This window comes from Podarcis erhardii (assembly GCF_964252035.2).
Source record: "Podarcis erhardii genome assembly, chromosome: 3".
Classification (NCBI taxonomy): Eukaryota; Metazoa; Chordata; class Lepidosauria; order Squamata; family Lacertidae; genus Podarcis; species Podarcis erhardii.
The window spans coordinates 96723029-96738497 of NC_138507.1; the positions used below are offsets into that span (position 1 = coordinate 96723029).

General features: G+C 38.5%; 1 protein-coding gene across 7 annotated transcripts in view; it reads left to right on the plus strand.

Annotated features, from left to right (window-relative positions):
- Nucleotides 1-15469, plus strand: part of USH2A (usherin) — a 437539-nt gene that overhangs the window by 206939 nt on the left and 215131 nt on the right. For all 7 annotated transcript variants that reach the window (XR_014154517.1, XM_081854411.1, XM_081854412.1 and 4 more), the window contains 3 exons: nucleotides 1492-1639; nucleotides 8169-8320; nucleotides 14431-14593. Coding sequence is in view for 6 of the 7 variants with exons in the window: in XM_081854411.1 (XP_081710537.1) it covers nucleotides 1492-1639; nucleotides 8169-8320; nucleotides 14431-14593 (463 nt within the window). In the remaining variant the exon portion in view is untranslated. The remainder of the gene's footprint in view (nucleotides 1-1491; nucleotides 1640-8168; nucleotides 8321-14430; nucleotides 14594-15469) is intronic.

The following is a 15469-nucleotide window of genomic DNA, read 5'->3' on the forward strand; positions in this document are numbered from 1 at the left end:
CTAACCCAGAAATAGTGCTTCAGGTTAAGAACTTTGCTTCAGGATGAGAACAGAAATCGTGCTGCAGCGGCGCGGCAGAAGCGGGAGGCTCCATTAGCTAAAGTGGTGCTTCAGGTTAAGAACAGTTTCAGGTTAAGAACAGACCTCCAGAACGAATTAAGTACTTAACCTGAGGTACCACTGTATTGTTAACCTTTTCAACAATGCAGCTGATTTCTTTTATCCATCCTTCATGAAGAGATGGTGACCCATAACGCAATCAGATAGGGTGATCTCGCCAGGTCGCAATTTGTGTGTTCTATGGCCCATTAGCCCCTGTCTGGGCTTTTGGACAGAATTTTACCCCTTTACGGGGGAACCTGATTTTCATCCTGGATCAGGGGGTGGGCCCCCCCACCCCCTAGCTTTGTCTATCTCTATTATTACACTTGGCTACTCCTATCCATTTTACTTAGAAACAATCTCTCAGACAAATGTGCAGATCATTGTAACTTCTAAGTACGATGATGAAATAAAATCGAACTCTTCAATCATATTTCTAAAATGTGACTGAATTCCCAGTTTTATTGCTACTCCTTAATTAGCCACTGGGATTTTTCTTATGAGTGCTCACTTTAAAAACAGAAGTTTCTTCTTTTTCTGTGTGAAAGTCCTCAGGCATTTATACTGTTTCAGGCCCAGATAATCAAACCTTCCTTTCGTTTGCTACAATGCTGACTTTCTGTTACTATTTTAAACTTTTCCTAAAAAATAATAACTTTGTTTTCCCAACTAACAAAGACTAAGATATAATTAGAGCGCAGCAGCTTGCCTCTTTACCTGTGATATCTATAATAGTTATGTTCATAAAAACTAGGGCACTTACAATTTTTAAATTTCATAACAAATGGTAAAGTTTTGTCTTATGTTAAGTAATAAAATTAAGTTTAGAAAGTGGGTATTGAGAGATATATAAGCATGTATTATATGTTTTAATATTGATTATATGCATATCCAGTGCTTTTCCATTGAAAAGCAAGAAAAACTACCTTTCCAAAATGTTTTTTAAAATATTTAAATAGCCTGCAAGTTAGCAGCCTAAATAAATAATGTGAAGAAAAACAATCCCTGCCTTTTCCAGCTCCACTTACTCACGTGGAGAGCCTTCACCCCTTCACACAGAAGCGGCCTTTCATCTCTAATTCCTGGGCATCCATGTTGAAAAAGAAGCCGGCAATTGGAAAGAGTGATACACAGCTCACTCTCTGGAGAGGCCTGCTCCTGGGAAAGGATCTTTCCTGCCATTTCATAGGCTTTGTGTAACTTTAACTTAAAATAAATCCCCACAAACAAGTGAAAAGGTATGAAGGGATCATGTTTTGTTTGAGATCTAAAAATATACAATCAATATAAGTCTTTACAAGGCCTCTTGAGTTCTGGCTTTTTTCTGATTGGCATCTGCTGGGGATGTATTTATAGATTTATTGTTGTGACTTTTTTTTTTTGTAAAAGGCCTGCAGTGGAGGTGGCTGCACGATAAGTGAAGCTAACTCAGCAACAACAACTGAGAGTACACCAGAAGGTGTTCCTGCTCCTGAAGCCCAGTCTTATTCCTCTGACTCCTTTAATATCTCGTGGATGAAGCCAGAGTATCCGAATGGTAAGTGAACTCTTTTAGCCTCAAGTTAAAAAGATGATTAGTAAAGGTAAATTAATATTCTAAATGGCAGCTTATATGTGGTGCTTAATTTTTAATGATCATTTTAGCGCATAAAATACCTGAGATAGTATCATTGTCTATAGCTAGGAGACAGAAGTTTTCAGCCTTGCTTTGCTGTTTTAGTGGCTCAAAAGTGCTCCCTTTTGATGGTTCACATGTACTGCATTCCTTTGCCTAATGCATTTCCTGAACAACTGAACTGAAGGATCGTCTTTGGCACCTCTTAATAACGTGTTGATTTTTATAGCATTTTACCATAACTTTTGACTTTTAGATGTTTTATTTGTTGCTTCATCTTGCATTTTTACTTTTTAAAAATGGAGAGAGTAGAAAAGGGATTAAAGCGATTGACTAGGAGATGGAAGGATAAGTCTGTTTCTGGGCTGTGTCATTTTCAGATGTGTTTGTTCATAAGTCTGATGCATCCTGCATCAAGCTGTTTTAAAAAAGTATGAAAATCCACATTATTTTTGAACATATATCCCCACAAAACACAAGTTTTTATATGCATTTCAATCTAAAATACGCACTTTTGTATGTATTTCAACCCAAAATGTGAACTTTTATATGAAGTTTGGTAAGTTTTCTGGGCTTTCTCCTTTGGTCAAGAACAGTATTTCAAAATTCAGAGAAATGTGAAAACTGAAAGGATAACAGCATTGTGAGCCAAATGATAGTTTGTGCAAATTTGTTTGTTTAGCTTACAAACACAGACCATTTTGAAATACCTCATAAGTTTTTAGGATAAAACAGGGTGGGGTACAGCATGCATAGTACTCTGTCCAACATGGAGGAGAAGGAGGGTTAAAATGTAATTTACAAGAATGTCCAACTGCTGAAGGGTGATAAAAGCTGACTTGGCCAAAGCTTTCCATTCTAAATAAATAATCTGAAGAAGTGTGCATGCATTTGACTTGGCCAAAGCTTTCCATTCTAAATAAATAATCAGAAGAAGTGTGCATGCACACGAAAGCTCATACCAAGAACTGACTTAGTTGGTCTTTAAGGTGCTACTGGAAGGAATTTGTTTTGTTTTGACTATGGCAGACCAACACGGCTACCTATCTGTAAATAATCACAATTACTGTAGCCAGAATTATCACCTTTCTTAGTGACTCTGGGCCAATGGCTTTTTGAGCAACTGGTATAGAGGTAAATTGTGGAGAATGCTTCACCTGCTGAATTCTGGTACATGAACAAGGCCCGTAAACATGTGGCAGTCTTATTTGCAGATACTTGCTGCTACTTTAAAAATAACTGATTTTTTAAAAGTACAATTTTTAAAAGTACCAAATGAATATTTGGTCTCCTAGCATTCCCCCTGCATCCTTAAGATTTATATAAAAATTACACTAAGAAATCAATTTGAGTACAAGACACTATTAACGAGGTCTTTGATAGACTAAGAGTTATAAATAACTATTGTAATCTGTCAGTTAATTTAAGTTTGCAGCTAATCTGCCTTCAACATAGCACTGTTGATTATTTCAGAATCATTTGTAAGCAATTAGGAATTTTAACAAGAAGCTTGCTCTCAGATATGCACAGCACTGAGTGTGGACGATGGGATATGTCACTATTATTATTTGTTCTGTGAACAAATGAATCATTGCCTAGGACTATTTCCATAGCCATTAAACCATTTATTGTTGTTTTAAACATGGTACACCAGGAATGCCTCTTAGGTTGCTTCCAGATGACCTGTTTATTAAGCATTCGTCCTGATTTGTTTGCACAAAGCTTGCATGGAGGTTATATAAATGCCCGCTCTTTATTGAGCATTTATTCTGATTTGTTTGTGTAGAGGTTAAATGGAAGCAAGAAGCAAACAACAGAAAGCGATGGAGAGAACTTGAAGAGACATATATGCAAAGATGGCTGTAAGATACTGTAAAGAAAGATAGGACTTCCTATGAATTTATCATTATCCCACACTTTCTAGTGCAATTTCATCATCATTTTGCTTAGTGCAAAAAGTGGGTTTGTTGTTCCAGGAGGCTTTAATCCACATTAATTGCACAAACTTACATTTACATGTATGTGATCAAATCCCTGCTACAGAATAGTTTGGAGAAATTAAGTCAGGAATGTGTCACTAGTGAACATTTTATTGCAGGACATAAATGATAAGAGATACATATTTTAGACAATATGTATTTTCCATTCACATTACAAGTGCAAAAAATGCAGAATCTGATGTGAGCAACTGTTGTTTGTTTGTTCTTTAAATCACCAAATACAAAACTCAAAAGGTGGCCAGTCCTCCTTCAATGTTGAGTATACTGAATTTTCAAATTGGTATCAGAATCAGGTTTAATATTTTCAAGTGCTTTGTTAAGATTCGTATAATTATCTTCAGTATTTATGCTGAATAGTAGTGATAACAGGAATACACAATTGTTAAGTCTACAACAAGTTGGAACTCATTCTTGGAAACAAGGCAAAGTTATAATTTCAGTTCTAGCTGTTTTGTGTGATGTATCTTTACATCTTTACAATAACTTTATAGATGTAATAAATTGTCCGTTATGAAAGATTCTTGGTCTTATATTGAAACCTAGTCAAGATTATAGGTGATTTTGTAGTGACAGCAGAACATGGTATTCCCTACTCTTCCAATCCCAATGTGTCCAAATAAATTGATGACTGCAATACCCTGTAGCTACTCCTACACAGAGGTATCAAATAGCTAAATTTATCAACTATCAAATGTACTCTTTTACCTGTTAGGTCTTTATGTCCAGTAGATGACTACCAATGCACCTAGGTGCAAATGCATTTTGAACGGCCAGCACCCAAAGAGCAATATAGGCCCTGAGGAGTTTCACAGTTCCGACAGTCTTCTGCAGCCACGAAACCCATACAATGGCCAGGTGACCCCCTGGAGTTGCACTTAATGTGACATGAGAGGCTGCAGCCAGGACAGTTTGCCATCTCCCAAAGTGCAGCTCAAAGCGTTTTGTAATTGTGTTACCCTGGCCAATACAGTCATACCTTGGGTTTGAATGTGATCTGTGTGGGAGGTACGTTTGCAACCCGCAGTGCCGTGTCTGCGCACGCGCATGATGCAATTCGGCACTTCTGCGCATGCGCAAAGCACCGAAACCTGGAAGTAACCCATTCCAGTACTTCCAGGTTCGGCGCAGTCCGTAACCCGAAAACGCGCAACCTGCAGCGTTCGCAACCCGAGGTATGACTGTATATACAGGTTCACGATACTATTTGGCAGGCTAAACTTTGCAGATATTTGACCTGAAACATTTACAGTTTGGTACCACCATGCCCCACCCCAGTCTGGTGCATGCTTCCCCCATCAACCGCAGTACATGTATTTGGGCTAGAAGAATGATACACCCACTGTCTCCTCCTGCCTGAAACAGGTTTCAGGTCATATGAATGGTCAGTTGGGTGATAACAGCTCATGAATATATGTTTGTGTGATTCTAGACACTAGTGAGCCACATGTGTATGTGTGTGTCATGGGGAGGAGTTGCCCAACAAATCTATGTCTTCATTATTTCCATGAGCAAAATATGGAATAGCTTTTCAGGGTACCTATAAGAACATATCAATTCACAGTAGCTCCAAAAAGCTGAAATTCATTGCTTATTGAGATTTGCAACCAAAACATGCTGCTGCAAAGGATGGAAGTACTATATAAGAAGCTGTGCATTTGTGAAGGAAACACTGTCCTGACTTGAACAGGCAAAAAGAATAAAATGTTTATAATTGAAGTTGACATTTAAACTAACTGTAAAAAGCAGCTTATTTCCAAGTACAGAAGACAAAACCTATGATAAGTTCTACAGCCCATTAATTACATTCACAGTTCCATTATAGGCAGTCCTGTGGTGCATTTTACAACTTCCATACAGAGCACTAACAATGTTCCCCTTGGATGTGCAGAACATTGGGTTGATTTAGATATCAGGGTAAAGGCAACAGAGGGTTAGGGGGTCAGGAGACCAATTATTTGCTAACTACCATGTAATTTCAGTGATAATGGCAATGGTATGGATTCTCTTTCTAATGTTAACTAGAATGTGGATGTGATATCCCTGGGATCATTTGAAGAATTTTTACATACAGATAAAAAAATAATAGAGAAGCAGAAAGCTCTCAGTTCCATTTGGAAACTACAATTTGAATGACAGTATCACTAGGCAGATAGTGGGAAATATTGTACTCTTACATCTCTATGGACCAAATTATCTAATGCCTGGCATTCTCTATAGTCTGGAAGTTGGTCCCCACCCAAATGAAAATGCCATTAAGATTTCAATTGGAGCAGAAACCCTTGGGATTGTGAATGTCTCTGCTGCCATCTTGGACCTGGTCCCTCCTGGGTTTCCTGATACAGAGGCAAGGAAAACTGCACTCTGGACTTCAAGAAGGCCAACTTCAAAAGCTTAAAGAGCTACTGGGTGAGATCCCATGGTCAGAAATACTCAGAGAGAAGTGGGTCCAAGATGGTTGGGAGTTCCTTAAAGGTGAAGTATTGAAGGCCCAAATGCAGACAATTCCAACAAGAAAGAAAAGTGGGAGGCATCTAAAGAAACCAGTGTGGCTGCATAAGGTGCTTACAGATGAGCTGAGATTTAATAAAGGCATGTATAAGAAATGGAAGAAAGGGGAAATCGCAGAGGAGTATACATGAGTAGCCAACCATTGCAGGGTGAATGTCAGGCAGGCCAAAGCTCAGAATGAGCTCAGGCTCACAAGAAAGGTTAAAAATAATAATAAAAGGTTTCTTTGGCTATGTTTAAAGCAAGAGGAAGAACAAGCAAGTTGCAGGTCCTCTGCATGGAAAAGGCAGAGAAATGCTATTGGGTGACAGAGAGAAGGCAAAACTGTTCAACACCTAATTTGCCTTTGTCTTCACCCAAAAGGAAAGCAGTGCTCAGCCTGGTGATAAGAGAATCAACATAAACGTAAAGTTAAGCAATGTAAGTTCTGAACTCCACCCACCCAGTGTCACTGAAAGTCTCCTGTCTGACTCCAAAATCAGCAGAAAATCAGCATGCACCCCCCCATGGTATATTTTTGGGGAAGCAGGGCTAAGAGTGGCTCTAGCTTTACTTCATCTGTGGCTAAAGAGTAGACCCACATTTAGCACAATACTTTTGGCCTGCCCACATCTTTACCTAATGTCATATATAACACTACATTTAGGGCATCTAAGTGTGGCTTGGTCAAAATGGAAAACACAGCATGAGATCATTGCAAAATGGTATTACAAAACATGCCCCTCCCAGCTGTCAAACTTGGGCGGAAGGTGATGGGGAAGATAAGGAACTGACTCACCGGGTTGAATCCAATTCCCCATCTCTGTCTTAACTCCATCATTAGAGAAAACTTCTTTTTAGTTGGAGCACATAAACCATGTTTATGCTGTATGGCAACGAAAGAAAACTCACCTCTGCTTACCAGGTGCAATACAAATTATCATATTTTTTGCTCTATAAGATGCACTTTTCCCCTCCTAAAAAGTAAGGGGAAATGTGTGCGCGTCTTATGGAGCAAATGCAGGCTGCGCGGCTATCCCAGAAGCCAGAACAGCCAGAGGGATCGCTGCTTTCGCTGTGCAGTGATCCTTCTGGCTGTTCTGGCTTCTGGGATAGCAACACAAAGCCTTTTCAGGGCAGCGGGAGGAACGCTCCCCCTGCCCTGAAAAGGCTTTGCGCGGCTGTTCAATTCCTCTTGCTGTTCTGGCTTCTGGGATTCAGAATATTTTTTTTCTTGTTTTCCTCCTCCAAAAACTACGTGCGTCTTATGGTCTGGTGCATCTTATAGAGTGAAAAAAATGGTAGTTAACTGAACCCATAGCACCCCTTTCCTTCCAGGTCTGCAATTCCGAAGTAATGTCTCAGTTAATAGCAATTTATTTAAACATTCGTATTTGTCTTATTTTTAAGAACAGCAAAAATTAACATTGCAGAGGAGGGGCGAAGGTCAAGAGATGGATAAAGGAATTGTCTTTTGACTCGTACTACAGCAGTATGTTTAAAATATGGATCACTAGTTTTTCTAGGTCTGAAGGTGTTAGGATTCTAAATGGTCGCTATATATCTTCAGTGTCCTTGTTTTAATCCACACATGCATTTGCATGCAGAGTGGGGCCGTGAAACGGAATTGCCTCAACTTTCCCAGCTCGATTGCTTTGACTTACACTTCAGAAACAGGTCTATTAAGAAGCAAGTCTATTAAGGTCTACTTTCTTTGGAGCGCTTTAATTTTACTTTTTATCAAGATGGGAACAGTACTGCTTCATTGGACTTCTCGTGTTTTACATAGAGATTTGTTTTGGTGGCACATGTATGTTGCTGCCTCTATTTTGTAAGCCGTGGAGATGAGAGAATGTACTGCCTTGAAGTTCTATTAAAAGACTGTTGCTTCCCTCCCTCTTACTTGTTATGATCTTTTAAATAAAGCCTTTTAAGTTTCTCTTTGTTTTTGTTTGTTTAAATAGGATTTATCACTAGCTATGCATTGTACATGGATGGCATTCTTGTACAGAATTCTTCCCAGCTCAGTTATTTTACTTCTGGACTTTCTCCTTGGAGTCTACATTCCTTCAGAGTTCAGGCATGTACTGCAAAAGGCTGTGCGCTAGGCCCACTGGTGAGTACTTCAATTTACATTCTGAGAATGTAATAAATGTCAGATAGCAGCGAATATCAGACTAAATGGTGATGATTCACACTGGTCAGTACTAACCCATCTGGCAAAATGTGACATTTTATAAAAAATGCCATTAAAAGCTGCAAAGGATTGGAATAGGTCACCACTAGGCACTGTTCCAAAATATCATATAGATACAGTAAAGACTGAGACAGGGAGTGTGGAAAGGGTGGGGGGCGGAATGTAGAGTGAAACGCATATTATTAAAATTAAAGGAAGTTAATATGTTTAAGAGGTGCAAATGTGGTTTAATCTGACTTATAAGGTTGCAATTAAAAGAAAAATTGCTATTCTAGTAATGAATAAAAAAATTCTAGCCTCTGCCTCAACATAAAAGTTTGAAGATAATATAAAGTATAATATAATATAAACCACATTAAACACCATATTATCAACATCAATGCCTAATATGGTATGTTGTTCTGAAAAAGGTATGGATGTAGGATTAAAGGGTATGCATTTCTGAATGTGATGCAGCAGCAAGTAACATACTGAGAATTTTAGAAATGTATAACTCTTAGTACTGAAATAATAAGTTGGAGGCTTAAATGACATCTACTGTATTATCTAATATTGACAGCTCTTTGGTTCTGTAACCACTTTGTGCTCCCCTAATAAGTATTTTTAATTATATAAATCTAAAAATAAAAGCACCAGAAGTTATTTAATAATATCAGTGTTTTCTAGCATAAGAAATAATCACATTCTTTGGTGATCTTGCTTCTGACTCTAATAAGAACATTCCAGAATGACACGGTGTTGTGTCAAAAACAACATACCGTCTGTCTTTATGAGGTTTAATCTTGTTAAAATTGAACTTGCACTTTGCAGTAAAATCTGGGAAGAAAAGCTCCCCTCCCCACCCAAGCTTTTATTCAAGAATAAAACCCCACTGAAATACATACTCTAGCATTTCTGGCAAAGTTTTCCTTAACAGGCTCTCACTTTGTAATATTAGCTTCACCGTACGAAGATTGCCTTTTTTTAAAAAAAAGGACACCAGGACTGAAATTTTTATTTTGATTTTTGATCACATTTCCCTTTTTCTTCCCAAGATTCATTGCTTTAAAATGCTAGTAACATCATCCATCTGTAGAACAGGATTGTAGACTTTATTACCATTAAACATTTTATAGCTTGGACGGGGTTGATGGATATTTACTCTTAAAAGCATGAGTGGCTTTTTGCCAATTTTTCTACTCATTTTTTTAAAAAAAATATCCTGGAAATTTAGGGAACAGTGCACCAAAGACTCATGCAGCTGCTGCTGTTCAAACTCCATTCATCTCTGTAGGATTTGTGTGGGGCTCCCACACAACCTCTATTCAAATGCACAGAGGTTGCACAGCAACAGCAGTGCTGCTTGAACCTTTCCCTTAAACTTTTTTTTGTTTTGTTTAAGGGGTTCTGGTTCCAGTGAGTTGGCGTTAATACTGAATCACTTCTCTCTAATTTAACGCACAGATAGTAATACTAAGCATTTCAGATGGTAGCATTGCACTTGCTGCTCACAGTATATTTTACTTGTACAGAATTGCAATAGTCTCAAAATATTCCGCCGTGTTCTGAAAGAAACTAGTAAGCAACTGCACTTCATTAAAGCAGAAACTCGGCCCTGACTTTCAGTGCAATTCAAAGTAGGGGTTTAGAGTCGACCTAATACTTATCTGTATCGCCTGCTCAGAATGCAAACTATTTTCCTGAGCCTGTGATCCATCTCCAATCACAAGAATTGAAATGTAATGTCTTTATTTAGAGAGCAACTCACCTAAATGCTGCCAGGAAGTTAAAGCAACACATCTTCATTTGATTTTCTGAAAGATTTTTCCCACCATTACCATTTATATCCAACACTTGGTTTAGAAATATATATTTAGCTCATTGAGAACTTTAAATAGAAGCAGGGACATCTCCCTGTGGTAAACTGATATTATCCTTCCAGCTATTTTTGTTGCTGATCTTTTATTTAATGTGCCCTAATCGATTGAAGAGATGCTTTGCAACGCAAGCACCTCAAAGAAGCAGATTTTTGAAGGTAGCAGATTTTAATGAGTTTTTTATGTATTGCTGTTGCATAATACGTTGGCTTAATGTTTTTTCAGAGAAGCTGTGTATGATTTCAAATTTAATGAAAATCTGGGAAATGGATAAATCAGAAATAATTAACTTACCCTTAATATATAAAATAGTTATCCATTTGGAATCTCTACCGATTTCACTGTGCTGTTTATGGAAGTACATAGCTGTTTAGAACTTTGATCCATCTGGGAATCATAAAAACGCATCTGATAAACAGGGTACATATCTCAAAACTACAAGTATGTACTTTAAGAAAATGATAGATAAATTAATATATACTATACAATTGCCATATGATTTTGAAACATCATCTTTTTTTGTCATATGTTCTCTTATTTGGAAAAAAATTAAGCACAGTTTAAATGTTCTTACTTGATTGTTAGTTGTGCTTATCTTTTAAATTTTATTTAATTGAAAAATTATCAGTATATAAGGCATTGAATGAAAGCCAAACAAGTTTTTTGTCCACTCAATTTTTATGTTTAATGTCTTGCCTGCATAGTAAACAATATGCAATTTAAGATACAGTACTGAAAAAGCATAACTATAAGTACAATGCATCAAGTGCAGAATGGCATATAGGCATTTAATCCAAATTGTCTAAAAGTACACAGGGTAAATTGTGACTTTGCTTAAAATTATGAGGACTGCAGTGCCTTATATTATGTGAGGCACAAAATATGAATATGATGAAGCAGGTGCACAATAGAAAAGAATGAGGGAAACTTGAGCTCAGTTTTATATTACTAAGCACACTCTGACTCTGAGAAGCTTTTTGTTCTAATGGTAAAATAATAAAACAATAATTATGGAGACACAGATAATTGAAAATTAATGTCACACATCTATCACATATGGCAGCCTTTGCTACATTTTGAAAGGTAGCACTAATGAAATTGGTATACACCAGTTTCAGTACAATTCCACAGGAGTATGTGGCTTCAGGATGACTGTCTACGTGTGGAGTCATGTTTCATTCGAACGTTCAGCATCTTTCAGCGGTTTAGCAATATTCAGCCCCACCACCCTGTCCTGCAGTCCAGGCATATATAAACTTCTGCTGTTTTAATGCAGTCATTAACCTGTGTTCTAGGATCAGGGTTTGACAACATTTTGGAGTTGGTGAGTGCATTTGGAATTTTATGAATTTTGCATTAGGAATTTTGTTATTTTTTGTGGGGTAACAAAAAAAGTCTGACACATCTAAAAGAAAAGAGAGAGAGAGAGAGAACTATGAAATGAAATGATACAGGCATGAACCTCCTTCAGCCGCCCTACCCAACCAATAGGAAACAGGCACACCTACAGCAGCCATCACTTATAGATCGAAGCTCTTTGCCCCACTCCTCTGTTTAGAGCAGAATAAAGAGTGGTGTCCAGTCCTGGCTTCCAGTGAAATGTGGGAATGTTTAAGAGGCTTTGTTCAATGGATAGACCAAGCCAGTGCAAACCAAAACTGAGCAGGAAAAACATACTGTCTCTCATGCATTGTTCGTGTTTGAGGCGATATTTATGGAGACCTTTCATTGGCACCGTAGGAGATACTGACAATCACAGGCAGGCAGCACATTGGTGATCCATATTGTAGGTACATGAAAGCTGAAAATAGCCATTGTAGGATACAGGGTCATAGGTAGCTATGTAGAGCAGGCTTTGTCAACCTTGGCCCTCCAAATATTTTTGGCCTACAACTCCCATGATCCCTAGCTAGCAGGACCAGTGGTCAGGGATGATGGGAATTGTAGTCCCAAAACATCTGGAGGGCCGAGGTTGACAAAGCCTGATGTAGAGGATCAGATGCTGCCAGGAGCGGGGGTGGGGGTGGGGCTAGAGGGGAGGGGTGGCAGGGTTGACCTGGCCTTTTGTCAACCACATTGCTGAATTTAGTGGGAGGGCAATGGAGGCCAAAGGGGTGGGGGCAAGGTCAGTGTGATGGAGGTGCAGCAGGAGGAGTGCAAGATTGGCTCCATCACTGTGCTCACACCATCCTGACCTTCCTGCCACCTCATCCCTCCCAGTAAATGCAGCAGTGAAGCCGTTGAGAGGCCAGAAGCACACCACTGTCCCTCCCTGGAGGCTGCTGCTGCTGGACAAGACTGTAAGTATGGAACTAGAATGTGGTCTCGGGGCCTGAAGCAAAAATATAGACAGGAAGAAAGACAAGGAGGACTTGAACTAGGAACAGAAGACATTAGGCCGAACTAACGTGGGAATGGTAAAGGTTCATGTGGCAGGAAAGAAAGTGGATAGTTCCCAAACCACATACTCAGGAAGCAAACAACCCAGCAAGTGTGATCACAAGAAACATGAAGCAACTATTTCTGTTGTGTTTTCCTTTTGAAGGAGCAGAGGATGGCCACAGGTTTGGCAACTTTTTACCTGTGGCTACAAAAAAGGATGGCAGGGAGATGAGCTCCTTTGGGGTACAGACAAGAGCTCTCCTAAGGTGCAAAGATCGATGGATATAGAACAAAAAGGGCACATAGTGTCATGGAAACTGCTTGCTAAAATGGTGTTACAATACCTGCTCTCAGTTGTTTGGCAGGTGGGTTTGATAGTATTGACAGAAGACATTCATTCACAGCAGCAAAAAGGCAACAGTCACATCACAGGGCATCTGTCTCTTCCCCACTCCATCACCACAAGCCTTAAGACCTCTTCATAGATGCTAGGAGCACTGGGGCTGCAGGACACATTTTCGGTTGAAGAGCTTATGTTTTACATATAGGCAATCTTGGATTTTATCCCAGGGCACAAGCCAATCACTAGGGAAAGGGGGAGGCCCCCTCCCATAGGCACATCTGAGCCAATAATGAAAGGCACTGCATGAACCAATAGTCTTGCTAGCACTGGCAATGGTTGACATGGATTGCCTAGTCTCTGCCAATGGAGAGCTCATAGACAAGGAAGGTGAGGAAGTTCCAGTTCATAGGATTTGCATGTCAATAAGCCACAAATGCACGAAGGTCTGTTGTAATCAATCAAATTTGTTATAATTCCTATAGACAGGCACTTACAAACACTCTCAGCAATGTAGAAATTATAATTAGGGATGCTTACAAATATTGCACTACTGAAGTTCTCTGTAATATTTCTTTCTTTCTTTTTTTAAATCAAATGTCTATTGGAGCAGAACAGATAATACCTGAACCTAGGTTTTTTTTTTTGCAGAGTTCTATTTCTGGAAAGTGTGATTTATGTGAAAATTGTTCGGTTTGGTTTTGTATTTTTAAATGTTTTATTTATTGTTTAAGGCTACTTTTGTTATGTTGTAGTTACCTATATTGTGAGCCACCCTGAGCACAATTTAAACTCCAGAAAGGCAGCATACGAATAAAATTATGTATTTATGTATGTATGTATGTATGTATGTAGTGGGATAATAACAGGGAAGAACTGGGGGAAATTCCCTATCCTTCCTTATAATAATCTTCAGATGAAGGGCAGTACTGTATAGATAAAATAAAATTTAAAAAATATAATGCATGATAAATGCATATCTTGCTTTCTATCTGTAAACCTAAAATATTTATATTAAAAATATTTATATATTCATTAAAATATCTGAGCAGTTTAAAACAATTTTATATATAAAACTATGCAATAAAAACCATATAAAATTTTAAAAATCAGAACTCATTACTAAAACAAGATATTCAGGGACTGAAGAATGATGGGTACTCATTTCACAGAATCCAAGGGGAAGGGCTGTAGCTCTATGGTAGAACATCTGAGCTAGACAGACATACAGGTCTGACGTTGTATAAGACAACTTCCTGTGTTTCAGTGATGACAGTTGTTGTTACACATGCTCTTTGTGCTGACCCATGGCACTGGAAACAGGAATGGAGGCAATCTGGAAATCTTTCATTGTCATGTACCGGGTGAACAAGATGTTCCTTCTTCTCATGCTTCCCTTTTTTCTGTAACACACAAGTTTTTTTCTGTAACAAGCGTTATTAAATTTGCAGGTAGAGGCTCGTACAAGTGAAGATGCACCTGAAGGAACAATTGAATTATTTGTCTTTAATGATGGACCCAGAGCAGTTCAAGTGAAATGGCTTCCTCCTCGTGAGCCAAATGGGCAGATAAGCTACACTGTTCTTTTCACTGGCTTCTTCTATACTGATGAAGGTATTTTCATTTTGGCACTTCAGTGGAAATGTTCTAGTGTTGTTTTGCTATACATTTGGTGTCTTGGGGGTTGTTAGTTTTTTCGGCAAAATAATTTTCTTATGAAGACATTTGAAACTGCTGCTATTGAAGTGAAATCTGGATCACCAGTGCAGCCCTAGCTGTTTTAATGACAGAATAAAAATGTTGGTTCATCATGATGTAGAGTCACTTATAGATCTTCTCTGTAATTTGTAGTTTGGCCTTCAGCAAAGATACTTAAATTTTTGCTGAAGTGAGCTGTACTAGCATCATAGGCACTGGATCCTAGGGTCTGAAACATTCCCCCCATGTTTTATTTGAGGGGGCCAAGCCCCCTCACTGTTCAGAGGGTGTTTGGCTTCACCCCATGGCTCTTCGCAACATCATACATGCAATGTCAGAAGGTTGTATTGGGTCCCCTCAATCATCTTGAGAAGCTGGGACCTCTGACTAGCACTATTCATGCACCATCAAATGTGCACCTCAATGTTCAAAACCTTGAAACCAAAAAAGTATTTGCTGGCGAATGTAAATGTGCCACCAGATCTAATGCACACCCTAATTTTCACAATGTGATTTAGCCAAAAAAAGGTGCGCATGACATTCAAGTAAATATGATATAATCTATGGCAGAAGAAGACTCATATCAGCCAACAGTGATGGGAATCACCTTCTTGGAAAAATATCTAACACTCATAACTAATTTCTGGTCAACATACAGATTTTATTTCCTGATTTTCTAGTTGCACCAGATACATACAGGGAAGTGGGGAAAATTAGAATCAGTTCATATTTAAAGGCAGATATACTGAATTCTTAGTTTCTAAAACAAAATGTGAACTGAAACCACCATTC